Here is an 18,950-nt window from a genome sequence, read left to right on the forward strand (position 1 = left end):
TACCAACCTTCTTTCTCGTTACTTCCAGATGCACGAAGAAGCAGAAGCCGCACTAGCAACAAATCAGCAAACAGCTAACCCATCGGCCGAATCCTGACCCCTTGCTTTTTGTGGTGTGGTTAAATATGAAGTCGTCGGTAGCCTCGGATAATAACGTCTAATTGACTGGGCGAAGAGAAGAGAAGCATTCTGGGTACAAGTAACAGAACCTCTCCTCCATGGAACTTGCTTATCCATCCATCTGAGCCCCATGGGAATTGTTAAAACAATGAAAGTAGCAATTACCAAGATATGCAAGGAGAACGAAGCACTGAACACTTGCACAGGTTTTCATTTCACTTATTTTGAAACGCAGCATCGTAATAATAGAGGACAGCATACAGGGACGTGTTGTACATGGTTCGTTGTTTTTTTTACTTCCGTTCAGGACAGAGAGTGATGCCTTTTGAACCCTGGATCTCGGAGCATCTAAGGCTCTATCTATCTCCATTGTCACCAATGGAGCTGCTCAAACTGTGGACGTCAGGGGATTAATGATGGCTTTCTGTGATATTTTTCCTAATCTTTGTGAAACACTACTTGGAGAATTTCTGATCTCTGAGAGAGGAAGAGAATCCTTAGTAACTTGGGGTAGTCTTAAGTTATTTTATTGTTACAACAGCAAAAATCCTTATTTGTGTTAGCAGTCGGTCTAGTTTTGTTGCAGTTACATGTGATAATGTGTTAACTGAACCAGTTAAGGAACTTCACTACAGTTTGATTTTTTAAAAAAGAACAAATCACTTCTCAGACCCCTGGGATCAGAATTTCCCTGTACATATAATAATGCATGTTGTTCGGTCGGGTTTTCTACATTAATGCTCATCTAGTATGTAAATTGTCTAAATGTAAACCTTTTAACAAGCATGACTTCCATCAAATAAGGGTGCATACTTTATCAAGAAAAACTAGGAAATATCTACCCATTGCTGCTTTTGATCAGGAAAGAGGCAAGAAAAAAAAATACCACATTCCATGTCTTTAATTTTTCTCCTTACCACTTAGCTTTGATTATACATGTGAAAGGTTAATTGCAAGATAATACCGGTAATGGTAGTGAAAAGCCTTAAAGGTGCAATCCGGAAATGAACACTCCATTGCTTTAATCCATTGTTCTTTCACAGATCCTTTGCACAGATGATATGATGGTGACAATATATAGGTCAGTTTTCCCCACACCCTTAGTGTGATTCCTAAATTTCTAGAAGTGCAGACTTGAAACGCATGCATCTTGTCCCCAGACCGAAAGCCCCCCCTAGAATCAAATAACTTGATATATGCAAACCTGTACATACAAATGCCCAACCACTTTCATTACAAAAGACTGACTGTAGTGGATTGAGGTTACGCTGTAATTTCTTGTGTATGAAAATAGTACAGCGGGACTGTACTGGCAATCATATTATGTCCATCCATTCCCCCCCCCCCCATTAAACAAATTCAAAGATTTGCTTATCAAGGTGTAATTAGCTCAGTTTTGCATATTCCTTACCGCAGCTTAATCAGTGCGCTAATTCTTTTTGTGGTAGGATTTTGTTGCACGTTATAGAACGTTAAGAATATCTGAATTTTTCATTACGCAATCCACTCTTGGTTAGGTTACCTCCACTGCCATTCCAAAAAAAAAAAAATGGTTTTGCTCCACAACACAGGGAAGACTGCAAAAGTTAAAAGGGTAAACCACCTCTAAGAGTTCTGCTTTCCTTAGTAGGAGATTGGCAAGTGCTTACAGCCAACATCTTTTTGTCAAGCTCCTTTTTGCAGTTCCTCGTGAGCCCTTTCACTTAGGCTTCTTGCCCTTCCTGTACAGGGCAGATGGAAGAAAAAGCAGTTCTTGACCTCTGGAAGTTTTGGATACACAGCACCCGAATCCGCTTCTTTTTTCTTCTCCTCCCACATTCACCACGGTGGCTCCTCTGAGAGCATCTTCCCCCTCGCACTATGGCTTAATTTTGCCAAAGCCTCTTTCTCCTGGCTCGATGAGCTCAGTGTTCAACTCCAGCTTCCCTGTTTTCCTTGCATTGTCTACACTGCCATTCTAACCTGCCATTGGGGAACAAATAATTTTAAAGGAACAGGAGTTGTCTTGGTGGCGTGCTCATTTTCACCTCTTTTGACTTGATGACTTTGGTTCCAAGGAATGCAACACTGGGTGGGGTTGCGGGGCATGTAGAGGTTTTGAGACCTTCTTTCACATAGGATGATGGCAGTGGGGGAGAGGTTGGTGGTGGGAATAAGAATACGTTACCAGGTTTTTGAAGTTACTTTCCCCCCATTTGTTGCCTTTGGAAGTTGTTAACTGGAAGGTGACAGTCTTATTTTCCTTGAGCTGTAGAAGAATGTTTGGTGTGGCAGTGGAGGTTCCTTCTAGGAGTTGGCCATTTCCCCCTTCCTTGTATTACTTGTTAAAACTGCTTTCATCGGGTCATGTGGCCTTCACTACAATTTAATCGGTAGAACCCTTTTAGGCCTATGTAAATGGAAGGTTCCCATCAAAATTAGTTCCCTCAGTTTTTTTTCCCATTTCCATCAGAGCTCTTTGGAGATTTGGGTGGGGGGCTTCAGCTGAATTAATGTCTACATATTAACCGCATGGAATCCATTAATCTTATCCGCCAGTATTTACAGATATATCGTTTGGACTTAAATACAACTCCTTTGCAAAACCAAAATGCTAGCTACAGTAGACCAAATAGTGGTGTAAACCCCAAAGGAGTGATGTAGTACTCACAGTTAAAACAGGACAAAAAAAAACCTGATCTAATACAGTAGTAGTGAACACTACCTCAGTTAGGATAGAGTAATTAAGACCTCTAGATTGCTGACTCCAGCTGGAGTTAATTCATGAGCTCTAGTTTACATTTCTGCTTCCAAGACAAAAGGTAGCTGAGGCTTTTAAAAAATAAAAAATCTATATTTAACAAAATAAATTGTTCAGGTGGTTAGGCTTTCCAACCCAGCTCTTAAAGAAGGGACATGAAAAATGAATAGGGAAAATTAAACAGTAAACTTGGATTGCAGCATCTACACCCAGAAAATTCACCACTACCTTTTTTTAAGTCCAAATAACTCTGACTTCCATCCTGACCATCACCAAGAAAACTGCAAAGTAACATCAAGTGAATTTTTCAAGTACATTTAAGGAAAGAAAACATATTTCCATAAGTGTCGAGGATGTAATAATGTCAGTACTGAGTGTTTCATATATGATGCCTTGCGTTTACTTTAATTTGTCAATTAATTTGATGTGGCAGAATATATTCTGGAGTGTAACACAATGGGTTTTCATTGAAAAGCTGTGTTTTGAATCGAGTACTCCTTGGCCAGTCACAGTAGCATCTCATTCGGTTGTGTCCTTGGACGACCTTTAAGCCATCAAGCCAAATGCAAAAGCCCTGAATTGTGAACTGCCGGCTGTTTGACAACCTCATAAGTCTCAGAGATACAGAAAAATCAGAGGGTGGCTGTATATACCTGGTTGGTTGCATTTGGCTTGGAGGATCACGAATTCTACAGGGTAGCCTTAGGTGCTCCTGCACAGGAACTGGGCACCAAGCCAAAACCATAGGAAACGTCCCCAGAAAAGGAAATTACGATGGCGCTTGGGGAAACTCTCAGCATCACAGTTTGAATTATGTGGGTGGTGTGGACCATGCCCCTCATACTATGTCCCACTGTTTTGCTTTTGCAGAGGGGTGGGAACTGTGGGCTTGGCTCAATGACTTCTGAGAGATCACTGCACCCGATCCCTGTAGAAATCCTTGTGCTAATGACCCCCCTTCTGACCTTGTGAGGTACGTCACAAAGGAGATTCTAAGTGCTTCAGAATGGACCCTTACAGTGCATGGGGGACTTGTTTAGATGCATCTATCTCACTCTCATGCACACACACACTGTCCTGCCCTACTTACTGCAGTAAAAGCTGGACAGAAGGGATTGTAAACAAAGATCCCAAAGTTCTCCAGGTCTTTTAGAGGGAAAGGGGAGCATGTAGTATTCCAAAAAGCTGCATTTGAGAGAACACTTTTAATTGACATACTTTTTCTGCTTTTGTTCAGTGCATTCCAAATAGAATTCTGTAGGAATTCTGTTTTCCCCACGAGAGATAAGTTAAGGATTAGATATTGGCTGTGACGCAGACTGTTAGATCTGAGTACCTCAAGTTCAGCATACATATGGCAGCAGCCTGATTATATGATAGGCATAGAAAACCTTTAGCTGTTATTAATTCTCTATGTCTTTCAGAAGTCTGATCATCAGACAAAGAAGTGTTAGCCCCTTGCAATATAGGCTGGGATTCCGAGTTGGTGCTCTGCTCATATAAGCAGGGTGATCTCTGCAAATTCCCTCTCCATTTGCCAATGGCTCTCCCTTCTAGTCCCAAAGGCCCCTCCAACTCCCAGGAACCTATTTTTTGAAGGGGCAAGGGGAAGGCAGGAAAGCTCAGATCTTTGAACTCAGTCCGCAAAAGATCCAAGTCATATTGTCAGATGTGTGTCAAAAGGCCCATACAGTCCTAAAAAGACCTTGTTCATTATATCCGCCATATAGGCTGCTGCTAATTAGGCACCATCGGTTTTCATTCCTCTAGAATATTTTCAGTATTCTAGAAAATGGGTCGACGCGTTCACAAGTTTGTTTTCTCGACACATTCTAGAATACTTGCCAGGCGGCAGAGAATGTCCTTCAGTAACTCTTCGAATAGCAGTATAAGGAAGAAATAAGATTCTGGAAGCATTTTGGTGGCAGCTCGGCTGCTTGCGTTTCTGGCAGCACTCTTTATATAAAGATTTTGCAAAGCTGATGCCCCACTTGTGAAGTGAATGTAAGTTTCAGAGGGCATGGGGTCCGACCCAAAGAGAGGCACTTCTAAATTTAGGGCTTAATTCTGGCTGAATATTGCCTTAAACATATTGATCCTTTTTCTTTTTTGCTTTTAATAGGGAAAAAATTTCTTATTTTGAGATTGCCTTCTGTAACAATCCTTGTTACCATACCCTTCTGCTTGCCCTCCTGTGCAGAAAAATGTGACCGTGCAGATGGGCATGTGTTTTCCAGTTAAATGTACCTCACTATTAAATGCTGGCTAGTGGTGATGGGAACATGGTAGAATCCCTACTAGAAATTTTCCTTTTCTAGAAATGGCAATAGCCCTGTCTTTGTTTTTTGTTTTGGTTTTTTTAGACTTCTCAGCGCAAACATCCAGATTTGCTATGTAATTATTATTTTTTAATTCAGTCAAGAATGTGGTTTTTATTTGGATTTTTTTCTTTGTAAAATAGTTGGATAGCGACGCCACAGCATGCAGAAATTGCACTTTTTTTGCTTGACCTGCTTGTATAAAATAGACACTATTTAATTTGAAAAAATGTAATTTATGCCAAAAAAAGAGAAGAGCGAGAGAACTTGCCATTCTGCCACTGCATAGGTTAGATTAGCACAAAACGCAAGAAGTTTTGAGGGGGAGGGGCAGTATTTTGTAGGTGTAATTTGTGGGGCGGGCGGGCGGGCGGGGAGATGTGCTTCAATAGTGGCTGCCAATAACCCAAACTATGTGTGATGTTAGAGATTATGTAAATTAATCATTCTGAGGAGTGGGAGAAAGAGAGTATGAAAAACTTCAAAGCTCATTGTCTCCACCCCATGTGGTCATATTTCCTTTTTTTTTTTCTTTTTTCAGTTGACAAGCTGCTACATATTTGGAAGTTATATTGTTTGTAGGTCACTGAATGGACATTGAAATCTGATTTATATTGTATACCTGTAACATAGAAAGAAAGAAAAAAGTATTTATATATTTTCTGTATGAATATTTCATTGAGCTGTGTATAATTTTGAAGAGGCTTTGCCCCCAATTGGATCTGCCCATCTGGATTCTTGATCTCTTTTTTGTTTCTCTTTCCTTTTTTGGATTTTTGTTTCGTTTTGTTTTGTACAGTGTGTACAGTTCACATCTACGAACATTAAAAGCCTCCTGAAGCATTATCTTATCAAAGGGATGCATTGTTAATAAAATGGACTTTGAACTTGCTCTCGTAAAGTAAAACGCCTGATGTTTCACCATCTCCAAGCCAATCTCCTTACTGCAAATTTAAGTAAATATCCCTTTCGTTTTTGCAACTCAGGTTTGCCACTGAATTGAGACATTAGCCATATTCAGACGTTTGCCTGCCAATGCATGGAGGGTGGCAGGTCCTGTCTGTGTCCCTGCTCCCGTGTAATTCTAATTTCTTTAAGCAACCAAGTAGAGTTGTTGATGCTTAGCATTTGCCTTGTCTTTTGACCTTTTGTTAGCTGTGGTTTTCTCCCTTCACCCTTCATTTTTAGTTTTGTTCTAAAACTGACCTGGAGTTTTCCTTTTGCCCACTAGGTGGCATTGTAACCTAATACTACGCAAGCTGACTTACCTGGGAGTCAGACCCTGCGGTCCATGTAGCTCAGTGTTGCCCACACTGGCAGGCAGCAGCCGCTCGGGATCTCAGGCAGGGGCCTCTCCCTATCTGGAGTTGCCAAGGGTTGAACATTGGCCCAAATGCTCTACTACCCCGAGCCACGACCACTTCAGCTGTAGCTGGAATAATGAATTAGGAAACTGAAGATATTTGCAGCTCCTGCTTTATAAGCACAATGCATTTCCAGGGAATGGTTCATTCGGTGAGTGTTCATGTTCTAATGCTGGATTTGGTTGATCTCTGCCCCTTCCCTCTCCATGGTTTCTTTCTGAAATCGCTACAGCCAAAGGAAATAGCAGGTTTGTCAGACCTCTTGTGCTCACTGATAAGTCCAACTTTTCCTTCTCTATGATTTGTCTGATCTTGGTCCCCACACTCTCTCTCTTTCCCCTTGGTTTCTGTTTAAAAATGGCTGGTGGTGACCCACAAAGCACACAAAAAAGCAAGGAAGTCGACTGTACAGATAAGTGAATCTGTGGAGTGTATATCAAGGTTTGGGCATAATTCTTTAAGTGCAGATTGGTGAATTTTCAGTTAGCGGGACCTGCGTGGACAGTAGTATGAAAGTTCTTTATCTGAACCTTGTGCCACTAGCTTCCAGCAGTATGGAGGTCGGAAGAGCAAGAGTAGTCAACATAGTGCCCTCGAGATAGGTTGCAACTATCCAGAACGCGGCAGCTAGACTGGTGACTGGGAGCGGCCGCCGAGACCACATAACACCGGTCTTGAAAGACCTACATTGGCTCCCAGTACGTTTCCGAGCACAATTCAAAGTGTTGGTGCTGACCTTTAAAGCCCTAAACGGCCTCGGTCCAGTATATCTGAAGAAGCGTCTCCACCCCCATCATTCAGCGTCGGCACTGAGATCCAGCTCCGAGGGCCTTCTGGTGGTTCCCTCTTTGTGAGAAGTGAGGTTACAGGGAACCAGGGCCTTCTCGGTGGTGGCACCCACCCTGTGGAACACCCTCCCTTCAGATGTGAAGGAAATAAGCAGCTATCTCATCTTTAAAAGACATCTGAAGGCAGCCCTGTTTAGGGAAGTTTTTAATGTTTGATGTATTACAGTATTTTAATATTTTTTTGGAAGCCGCCCAGAGTGGCTGGGGAAACCCAGCCAGATGGGCGGGGTATAAATAATAAATTATTATTATTATTATTATTATTATTATTATTATTATTATTGCAACTCCCATCATCCCACACCATTGGTCCCCAGGCTGGCTGGGGCTAATGAGCGCAGCATTCCAACAGCTGGAAGGGCAGGCATTTTTGTTTTGTTCCTTTCTAAACGAAAAGCATCCTCGAAAGGCTATGACTTGGGCAAGAAAAGTAGCTGGTGAGAGGAACCAATTAGATGAACATTTACTGTTCCCAACCCTAATCCTGCGGAAAGCCATCTAATTAGATTTTAATTTGACCCTGACTTGTTTTTTAGGAGGTAATTTAATTATTGCTTGATTTTATACCACAGTTATAGATTTGATGTCAGCCGCCCTGAGCCCGGTTTCAGCCAGGGAGGGAGGGATACAAATAAAACTTACTAACTTATGTGAGCCTAGGGACGCGGGTGGTGCTGTGGGTTAAATCACAGAGCCTAGGACTTGCCAATCAGAAGGTCGGCGGTTCGAATCCCCGCGACGGGGTGAGCTCCCGTTGCTCGGTCCCAGCTCCTGCCAACCTAGCAGTTCGAAAGCACGTCAAAGTGCAAGTAGATAAATAGGTACCACTCTGGTGGGAAGGTAAACGGCATTTCCGTGCGCTGCTCTGGTTCACCAGAAGCAGCTTATTCATGCTGGCCACATGACCCGGAAGCTGTACGCCAGCTCCCTCGGCCAATAAAGCGAGATGAGCGCCGCAACCCCAGAGTCGGCCACGACTGGACCTAATGGTCAGGGGTCCCTTTACCTTTAACTATTAGACTCCTCAGGAACCAAAAGATTGCCCATTCAGTATCACTTCGCTCTTGAATTTTATGGACATTTTCTTGCAACACATGGAAAAGTGCTTTTGAAACTATTGAGGATTCCTCAAAGAGTTTCAAAAGCCACTCAAGTGGAAAGCATTGGAAGATCTGCCGGCTCCAGTAGAACGGTCCGCGATCTCAGTCAACATTTAAAGAAATCCCAAATGGTATTATTTAAATGCAAAGAAACCAGTAAGGCGCAACTTGGTTCTGGACTGAATTTAATTGGGAAACATACAGTATGACTGGACCAGCCTTGTTGACAAGTTGCAAGCATTTCCAGCTGAATTCCTTAGTGCATGCTTTTTGTGGAATTCAAGCTTGCGCTATGTTGAATGTTCTTTCTGTGCAAGCATGTCAGTTTACCAGATGGAACAATCCCCCTTCCTTCCTCCATTGCATGTTCTAGAGGGGTCTCACAACCCCCCCCCAGCCAATACAGGGGGAGCACAGGGGAAAGCCCTGTTGCGTAAGTGGAAGGCCTTGCCTTCTGCTGATGGGGTTCATTAGGCAAATCCTGACCTAAGAATGGTACACCTTTTAAAAATATTATTTTATTTTTACCCTGCTCTTCCACCCCCCAAAAGACTCCCAAACTGGCATACAAATATCAGTGCAAAGGGATTCTCTTCTCTCTGTGTAAAAGACACAACACAAAAGGAAAAGGGACTGGGAGGGAGGAGGGGATGAGCATACGACCCACCTTCCCTTAGTGGCTCCCCAGCTGGTTTCTCCCACCATTCCTCTGCCTTCAGCCAGTCCTTGACAGCAGCTTTAGAAAAAGCCACAATCTCAAGCCAGCTCCACGCGATGACTTGACACAGAGTGCCCTGGGATCCATAGGATCCAAAACTTCCCCATTCCCCTAACTGGATCAGCCCCGAAGCCATACCAGATTGAAGATTAAGCCATACCATGCTTCATTTCCCTGCCTTTGTGCTCAGTAGGAATTAAGGGTGGAATGGAAGAGAAAATGAAGAAAAAGCTGCTTCTTTCCACACTGACCAAAAGGAGCCGGCAGGGGCCTGGGTGCGACAGAGTAACCGCCACCAAATCTCTCTCTGCCGCACCGTAAGTTTGTGGCCTAAATGTGTGAACCAAGCCGAAAGCAGAAGAAAGAGCACTTTGCAAATTCTTCCAACGAGATGTGCTGTCCCCGTTTGCACTATGAGGAGGAATGTTTGTAAGGATCACCACCTCTGTTTCCACAAAAGGTAAAGGACCCCCGGACGGTTAAGTCCAGCCAAAGGCGACTATGGGGTTGCGGTGATCCTCTCGCTTTCAGGCCAAGGGAGCCAGCGTTTGTCCACAGGCAGCTTTCCGGGTCATGTGGCCAGCAGGACTGCACCGCATCCACCTTCAGTGACTAGGATATTGATCTAGAAACAGCTCCTGTACAGAGCTCAACAGTGTATAGCAGTTAAACACACCATTTCATCATCGGATCCAGGTGTGTTTGCTTTGGATTCTTGGGGCAGCTGGGGTTTGTAAACCAGTGGCTGGCTGGATTCAACAGAACCCACACTGAGAGGCACTTCTGTTTGAGAGAGAAAGTCTAAATCGCCTTGACTCGTTTCTGGTGGGTGGCTGATGCCGGTGCTTCCAAAACCAAAGCGCTCGAGCGGCTGGTAAGATGTCAAAGGTAAGTTGGGTTTCTTGCTTGCTGCCTTTTGTGATGGTAGAGTCTCGCAACCTTGTAGTTTAAAGTAGCTCCAATTTTCCACAAAAATTGGAAGTGGAGGCTGCTTGCTGACAGGACCTGGACACGTTCCTATCAGCTGTAATTTGCTGGGAGGGGTCTCGTTTATTTCCATGGGTCCGGACTTCACCTGTGGAATCTACAGAAAGCAAGAAAATTAAAACCAGACTCATAAAGCAGAAGATAAAGAGCACTCCCTAAAAAAGAATGGGCTGGATCCAGACTAAAGTGTTCTCCAGCCACTCCTTCCATTTCTGTGGTAGATGAGCATGAATTTAAAACATTTGTTCCCCCTCCATTCTCATTACCTTCCAACTCACGGAGGGCAACTTGCTCAGGCAGCTTCCGGAAGTCAAGAAGGTTCCTTGTGCATTTTAAAGGTAAAGGGACCCCTGACCATTAGGTCCAGTCGTGACCGACTCTGAGGTTGCGGCGCTCATCTCGCTTTATTGGCTGAGGGAGCCGGCGTACAGCTGGTCATGTGGCCAGCATGACAAAGCCGCTTCTGGCGAACGAGAACAGCGCACGGAAATGCCGTTTACCTTCTCGCCAGAGTGGTACCTATTTATCTACTTGCACTTTTATGTGCTTTCGAACTGCTAGGTTGGCAGGAGCAGGGACCGAGCAATGGGAGCTCACCCCGTCACGGGGATTCGAACCACCGACCTTCTGATCGGCAAGTCCTAGGCTCTGTGGTTTAACCCACAGCGCCACCCGCGTCCCTCTTGTGCATTTTAGAACCCTGGAAAAACAGAGTTCAGGGAAGTATGTAGGGCAAAAGGAACACTGGGCTAGCATATTTGTTTCTAGAGCCCCACACACTATTGCCCAACACACTTGGAACAGTTAGGCATGTTTGAGTCCAGCTGGATGTGATATCAGTGGGACTTAACATGACTTAACTCTCATTGGATTTCCGTTAAGGAAGAATGGTTGATGAAAATCTTGGAATATGCAGAGATGGCAAAACTGATGGCACTGACAAAAGGTATGATTTTAGAACCTTTTAAAGAAGACTGAAAAACCTTTTCTAGTCTATATAAAAAGTGATTTTCCATACGTTAAGACCACAGTGGAGTTTGAAGTGTTTCTTAAAATGCAATTGTATGTAATTTGGGTTAGAAACCCAACATTGATGTTGGGTGAGGGGGAAGTCCCTAGTTTTGTTGAATTGGAATATAATTGTTGAGTAACAAATGTAACTTTCTGTATGGAAAAAAGAATAAAATATTATTAAAATTCAATTAAACAAAAGCATGACCAGCTTAGGGCTTGTAGCCAACTGAAGGGTAACAGAAACACAATGACTTTTAGCTGTGCAATGTAACTTCCCTGCTCTAAATCTGCTCTGGAGGTTTGTGGGGAAATCCGGGAACAGATTTAGGGAGTCACATTGCACACCTAAAAGTAGTTGTGCCAGCCTCACAGTTTATAGAGTCCTCCACTATCAGATAGTGATTTTATCTTACCTTTAAAAGAGCTGCATCAGGATGGGGGATTTTCAATGAATTCTTCACACTAGAAAAGCAAGGGAGGGGAAAATAAGAAAAGAACGGCAACTTATTTTGTTGCTTAAAACACAGCAGTGATAAAGTTATTTGTCGTGTCAAGGAACTAAATCCACAGTGGTCTTCTGAGAATTAGTTGAAACGGTCAAATGCAATTGGCGTGTTTGCCCACAAAGTTAGAAATGCCCAGGTACGCTGTACGCTAGCCTCCATGCTCTGCTCAGAGTATGTAACTGAAGTTACCTGGCTTATCAGGGGCAGCCTAAGCAAGTTTGTTTTGTTATTGCTCCACCTTTCCTCCAAAGAGCTCAAGGTGGTGAATGAGGTTCTCCCCTTCCCCATTGCTGCCCAACATCACCCAGGTGCCAGCCAGAAATTAACTGCTGCTGCACCACAACTGGCATCAAGCCTCGAAGCAGCACTTAAGTCTTACCCTGTTCGGGTCACAGGAGCTGTTCATGCTCCCACTTCTGGGCCATTACCACTGTTCTGAGCCATGCACATACAGTGGTACCTCGGGTTAAGTACTTAATTCGTTCTGGAGGTCCGTACTTAACCTGAAACTGTTCTTAACCTGAAGCACCACTTTAGCTAATGGGGCTTCCTGCTGCTGCCGCGCCGCCGGAGAACAATTTCTGTTCTCATCCTGAAGCAAAGTTCTTAACCTGAAGCAATATTTCTGGGTTAGCGGAGTCTGTAACCTGAAGCGTATGTAACCCAAGGTACCACTGTATATATGTTTACAGTCAATGATCATCTCATAACTTAATAAGCCAAGATATGAAAAGCCTTTGTGCATGTACATAACCAGATAGCCTCTAATTAACCAGCGTTTCTCATTTCATCTAAACCAGGAAACTATGGTTTGCAGCTGTCCAGGCTCTGAGCCATTTTCCCTTAGTGGCTCCCCAGCTGGTTCCTCCCCACCCCCACCCCCCAATTCCTCTGCATCCAAGTCTCTCTGACACCAGCTTGAGAAAAAGCCAGGAACTCAAGCCGGCTCCACATAATGACTTGACACCCTGGCTTGTACACAAGCTGGCAATTAATTTTCCAGTTTGGTTGAAACAAGAAACCATGGTTAATCAGAAGCTTCTAGGTTTGTTTATTCACACCACGAAGGAAAGAGCAGAAGGGCTGCACAAGCAGGTAGAAGTCCCATTCACCACACATTAATTCAAGATACCCTCCCAAGATTGAATGTATTGCCCTTGGCTGTACTTGAGGGACGATTCCTACAGATTCCACACAAAAACGCTTATGTCCCTGTGGAGATGGGCATGCACCACCGATTCGGCCCTGCCTTCTGGCTTGCACTCTTTATAAAGACTTGAGGAATGAGGTTATCACCCCTCTTTTATTGTTCATTCCGGGTCACCCAGCCACTGCCACAGTGTCCTTTCTCCTGGCAGATCAGGAGGAGCAGATGACAGCAACGGTTGCAAGGTTTTTAGCTGGGGCAATCGGAATAAGGTCCACTATTTGACCGATTCAGGACCCTAAAGTGTGTTTTATATAATTGACTTTTTATTTCTGTTCTTTGTATATTGCACTGCTGTTTTGTTGCTATGGCCGATGGCTGATGCAAATAAAGATTCATTTCAAGATAAGTAAAGGTAAAGGTACCCCTGCCCGTATGGGCCAGTCTTGCCAGACTCTAGGGTTGTGCGCTCATCTCACTCTATTGGCTGGGAGCCAGCGCTGTCCGCAGAAACTTCCGGGTCACGTGGCCAGCGTGACAAGCTGCATCTGGCAAGCCAGCGCAGCACATGGAACACCGTTTACCTTCCCGCTGGTAAGCGGTCCCTATTTATCTACTTGCACCCGGAGGCGCTTTCGAACTGCTAGATTGGCAGGCGCTGGGACCGAACAACGGGAGCGCACCCCGCCGCGGGGATTCGACATTTCAAGATACAACACCCCAAATGGGGTCAGTGGGAAACACAGAAAAGAGAATGATGCATAAAGGGTGAAAGGATCGCTTAAGAAAGCGAGGTAGTAGTGGTTTGATGTACATAAGCATCTGTGTTACGTTTTTAACTTCATTGTTATCCCACTTACTGATCCACTCACAACTGGGCCATTCTTATCTGAAGGGCACTGCACCAGCAGTATTATTATCATCTTTTAGAGAAATCATAGAATCATAGAATCATAGAGTTGGAAGAGACCACAAGGGTCATCGAGTCCAACCCCCTGCCAAGCAGGAAACACCATCAGAGCACTCCTGACATATGGTTGTCAAGCCTCTGCTTAAAGACCTCCAAAGAAGGAGACTCCACCACACTCCTTGGCAGCAAATTCCACTGTCGAACAGCTCTTACTGTCAGGAAGTTCTTCCTAATGTTTAGGTGGAATCTTCTTTCTTGTAGTTTGGATCCATTGCTCCGTGTCCGCTTCTCTGGAGCAGCAGAAAACAACCTTTCTCCCTCCTCTATGCGACATCCTTTTATATATTTGAACATGGCTATCATATCACCCCTTAACCTCCTCTTCTCCAGGCTAAACATGCCCAGCTCCCTTAGCCGTTCCTCATAAGGCATCGTTTCCAGGCCTTTGACCATTTTGGTTGCCCTCCTCTGGACACGTTCCAGTTTGACAGTGTCCTTCTTGAACTGTGGTGCCCAGAACTGGACACAGTACTCCAGGTGAGGTCTGACCAGAGCAGAATACAGTGGCACTATAACTTCCCTTGATCTAGATGCTATACTCCTATTGATGCAGCCCTACTCCTATTGATGCAGAAATGGTATGATAGAAGGGAGAGCACATACACAACCAACCCCCTCTACACTTTGAATGAAAATGCAGAGGGGGCCATGGGGGCTACAGAGCCACAGGACCTTCACTGGAAAGAACTGTACATGTGGGGCACCCCTACACATGAGGAGAGACCCTGACTGGACCAGGGTCCCTCCTCACATATAAAATATTAATTTAATGAATTGTGCTAAACTCACCATTCACTTTTCCAGATGCACACAGCAAGTAGGAGCACTGATGGTACAATCACAAGTGGCAGAAGATTCGGCAGCCACCCATTTCCTGTTGAAGAAAAAAATAAACAGTATTAGGAACAGATGCTCAGATCACCCAATGTTATTTTAGATTGGTTTTCAGTACCAGGGGAAAAAATAGGGCCAGATAAAATTCAAGGGAAATGGGAAGGGTGGTTGTGTAATATGCATGCCAGATGTGGAATTGACACACAATAGACTTTAAGATGGCTGATTTCAAAAAGTTTAAGGAACTACTGGGAGAGATACCATGGTTAGAAACATTCAGAAAGAAGGGAGTCCAAGATGGAGGGAGTTTCTTAAAGGTAAAATATTGAGGGCACCAATGCAGACAAATCAGTCTTCCATATCAAGGCAGGATTCATGACTAAGGACACATCAAACTTGTCTCCCGCTATGACTCAATAAAAGACAACTTCACATTGTCAAAACACAGCAGCTGATTAAAAATGACAGAATGCTCACAATTACCATACACATAAATGCCTTGTTAAAATATGCAAGTAACATTTAATCATCCAGGTAATGTGCCCAATGATCAGGGAACAACATCTGGAAGCCATTGCATTAGTTACCCCTGCTTTAATAAATTGACTATTAAGACTTACCATCATCAGAGAGTGTCAATACTTGTCTGAAGTTCTTAGGGAGAGCTTGTGAGCCGACACTGTAAGCTTTAACTCCAACCTCATAATGTGTGCTGGGCTCCAAGTTCCTCACTGTAAAAGTCTTAAGATTTGGATCTTCAATGGTATAGATGCAATGCACTGGATGGTCTGCATTCAAAAACAAAGGCAATGGCAGGTAAACAAGCTCCTTTCTTCATTCAAGCTCTTGTAGCCACCCAATATAGAAGAAATGAGGAGCCTGTGTATTTTGGACTCCAGTTCACATCAGCCCCAGTAAACCTGGCCAATGGTCTTGCAGGATGGGAGCTGGGTGGCTACAAGCTCATCATCTCCATAATATAGGGCCACACAAATGTAGATTTGTGTGTGCATATGATAGAAATCCGAATGAAAATCACAAGGCTTTTTGCTGATGTTGGGCCACCTATTCAGCTACCAGTCACCTGGATCTGGCCTTGCAGCATCATTTATAACTGAGGTGGCCCTTTCACTGACACTGTATGTGTCAGAGCTGGCTCCTGGTCCCAGCTCACAAAGGACCAACGCTAGCCGGTAGTAAAGTATCAAAGTCTTTATTGAAGAATAGTTTCCATTTCCAAGCCTCAGCGCCCCAGCTCTACGTCTAGAGTCTAGACCGGCGAAGCTCCATCTGAATCCCAGCCCCCTGTACACCAGTTTAAGACTCTAGCCTTACTCCACCTCTTCCGTCTCTCCTTTCTCCTCTGGGTCCTGCTACCCCCCGGGGTCCCTTCCTTCCTGGATTCTTCCGACGCCGACGTGGACCCCCCTGACTCCTCCCTCTCTCTACGGCGGGCTTTAGGACCTGGCTCCCTATCCGGGCTGCCAACTGCTGCACCCTCCTGTACATTTGAACTTGGCGCGCGTGCGCAGCCTTCCACCTTCCTCTCGACCGTTTCCTCGCTCTCCGATGGAGGCGTGGCCACTCCTGCCTCATGTCCTCCCGCTGGCAGCGCGCTGCCTGATCCCGATGCCTGGGACTCCTCCCCTCTACTGCACTCTGGTGTGGACGCTGGTCCGGATTTCCAACTGCTGCTCTCTGAGTCCCCCCTGGCCCCTTCTTCCTGGGGTTTCCCCCTAGGCACCCCCCTTGCTCTGACCATGGGGGCCTCTTTCTGTGAATCTTCCGATTCACTGGAAAGACTCAGAGACCTCGGACCGCTGTCATCGCTGACATTTCCTTCGGACTCCTCCCCTTCGCTCTCCATTTCCTCCCTCTCCTGTGCCTCTGCTCCTGAACCCCTGACATCCATCCCCCCCTCGAAGCCCCCCCTTCCCCCCTCCCCTCCCGCCGGTGAGGGTGCTGGGTGCTCCGTCGTTGTGGGGGTGAATGGCGGATACAGTTCGTCCCCCGTGGCGTGCATCCAGCCGGATAAGTCCGTCTCGTCCTCCGTGCTCTCGCCGACCTCGATTTCCTCTGCTTCCATCTCTGTGCCGCCGTGCTCGAACCCAACGTCCTCCCCCAGCACGTCCATGTCCATCTCTCCCCCGGTCACCTCTGGGGGAGTTGCCTGCCAAGGACCCCCCAGCCACTGCCTGCTCCACCGCTCCTCTGGTCGATTGTCCCACCAAAAAGAGCGGTCTGAGGCAAACCCCGAGGGCGATCCCTCCGGGGAACGTGTGTCTAGTGCCGGTTCTTCGTCCGAGGTGAACCCCTGGAATGTGCTGGCTGAAAGCGTGGGCGTGAAAAGCCAGTCGTCGAAATACTCGGCTGGCATGGGCCTGTGGGGGAACAAGGCATGAAACTCTTCCTTGAGAAGAGGCTCGTCCAGGGCATAGTCTGGCACCCAACGGTTGGCGCTGGCCGGGGTACCTTCGCTGGCGAGAAAATATTCTACTCCCTCTTCCCCCCATCTCGAGTCTAAAATCTCTGTGACCTGGTTGATGGGCTCCCCTCTTGGCGACCCCCTCCTTGTGGGCGTCTCCCTATACGGGTCTGGTGCCGTGCCCTGCGCCTGAAATCGGTGAGGTGCTTTGTAGGGCGTGAGCACTGACCTATGGAACACTAGGTGCATTCTGGATCCCTCCGGAAGTGTCAACCGGAAGGCCACTGGATTGATCTGTGCCTCGACTTGGTAAGGTCCTAGCTGCTTATGTCCGAGTTTCTTCTTCGCTAATGATCTGGTCGGCACTGCTTGGGCTGCTAACCACACCCAGTCTCCCACCTGTATGTTCTCCCCAACCCTTCTGTGCTTGTCAGCCTGCAGTTTGTATGCGTGCTTTGCTAGTTCTAACTGCCTCCGAAGCTGTTCGTGAACTTCCTGCAATTCTGACGCTAAGACTTCCGCTGCCTGTGGCTCCCCCTCCCCCAGTCTCTCTAATCCCGGGAAGGTTCTGGGATGCCTCCCGTTGTTGGCAAAGAACGGTGTCACCCCCGTGGACACGTGCTTCGTGTTGTTGTAGGCGAACTCAGCGAGCGGTAGGTAGTCTACCCATGTTGCCGGCTGCTGATTTGCATAGCATCTCAGGTACTGCTGCATGATGGCGTTGACGCGCTCCGCTTGTCCGTTGGTCTGCGGGTGTCTCGCCGACGCTAGGTTGATCTTGACGTTCAGGAAACCCATCAGCTTCTGCCAGAAGTTCGAGATGAACTGTCGCCCCCTGTCGGACAAGATAGACCGTGGCAGACCGTGCACCCTGAAGACGTGGTCTATGAACAGTTTGGCGGTCTGTTCCGCCGTGGCTACCTTCGCGCACGGAATGAAGTGGGCCATTTTGGTGAACATGTCCACCACCACTAGCACTGCCGTCTTGCCCCTCGAGCTGGGTAAATCCGTGACAAAGTCCAGGGCCACCCTCTCCCACGGTGCGCTCGGTGTCTGCAGCGGTTCGAGCAGTCCCGCCGGAGGTTTGTGCACTGGCTTGGCCCTTTGGCAGGTGTCGCACCTCGAGACGTACTCCGCGACTTCCCCCCGCATCTTGGGCCACCAAAAATCTCTGGCTACTAATTCTGCCGTCTTCTCTTTGCCAAAGTGCCCGGCGGTGGGTGCGTCGTGCAACTGCTGCAGTACTTTCGCGCGGAGGTCCTCTCCCGGTACGTAGAGGGCCCCTCTGCGGATGAGCAATCCATCGCGTATCTGGAACTCGTCGTCCTCCACCGTGCCCTTGTGCACCTCCTCCATCTTGGCCCGTGCAAAGGGGTCTTCCTGCAGCGCTCGACGGACAGCATCCAGGTCCACGGTTGCTGAAGCGCACGCCCACGCTTCCGGTGCGAAAATGTGCTTGGCCGCTGCTGGTGCCGCCTCTTCGAGGTATTGCGGTTTTCTGGACAGTGCATCTGCCATGATGTTGTTGTCGCCCGGGATGTACTCTATCCTGAAGTCGAAATCTGCAAAGAACTCCGCCCATCGTATGTGCCGCTGGTTCAGGAACCTTGCCGTGCGCCAGTACTCCAGGTTCTTATGGTCCGTGCGAACCTGCACTGTGTGCTTGGCTCCGATGAGGAAGTGCCGCCACGCCTTGAATGCTGCATGAATGGCCAGCAACTCCCTGTCCCAGATGGTGTAGTTCTGCTCCGACTTGCTGAGCTTTCTGGAGTAGAAGGCACACGGTCTCCAGTCCCCATGCGGGTCCTGCTGCAACAGTACTGCTCCCACGGCTCTGTCTGAGGCGTCCGTTTCAACTC

General features: G+C 46.5%; 2 protein-coding genes across 12 annotated transcripts in view; one reads left to right on the forward strand and one right to left on the reverse strand.

Moving 5' to 3' along the window:
• RICTOR (RPTOR independent companion of MTOR complex 2) overlaps positions 1–6,070 on the forward strand; it is a 61,271-nt gene extending 55,201 nt beyond the window's left edge. For 3 of the 6 annotated variants that reach the window (XR_014502773.1, XR_014502774.1, XR_014502775.1), the window contains 2 exons: positions 29–1,618; positions 1,707–6,070. Coding sequence is in view for 3 of the 6 variants with exons in the window: in XM_083402612.1 (XP_083258738.1) it covers positions 29–97 (69 nt within the window). In the remaining 3 variants the exon portion in view is untranslated. Of the gene's footprint in view, positions 1–28 lie in introns of all 6 variants that reach the window. The other 3 variants (XM_083402612.1, XM_083402613.1, XM_083402614.1) reach the window with 1 other exon arrangement.
• A 2,588-nt stretch (positions 6,071–8,658) lies between these two features.
• The window catches only part of OSMR (oncostatin M receptor), a 52,140-nt gene continuing 41,848 nt past the window's right edge, over positions 8,659–18,950 (reverse strand). For all 6 annotated transcript variants that reach the window (XM_083402754.1, XM_083402759.1, XM_083402758.1 and 3 more), the window contains 4 exons: positions 15,287–15,454; positions 14,622–14,706; positions 11,623–11,671; positions 8,659–10,292 (listed from right to left, as the gene is read on the reverse strand). In XM_083402754.1, coding sequence (XP_083258880.1) covers positions 9,858–10,292; positions 11,623–11,671; positions 14,622–14,706; positions 15,287–15,454 — 737 coding nt within the window. In that variant the 3' untranslated portion in view covers positions 8,659–9,857. The remainder of the gene's footprint in view (positions 10,293–11,622; positions 11,672–14,621; positions 14,707–15,286; positions 15,455–18,950) is intronic.

Source organism: Podarcis tiliguerta (assembly GCF_965153285.1).
Source record: "Podarcis tiliguerta genome assembly, chromosome: 11".
NCBI lineage: Eukaryota > Metazoa > Chordata > Lepidosauria > Squamata > Lacertidae > Podarcis > Podarcis tiliguerta.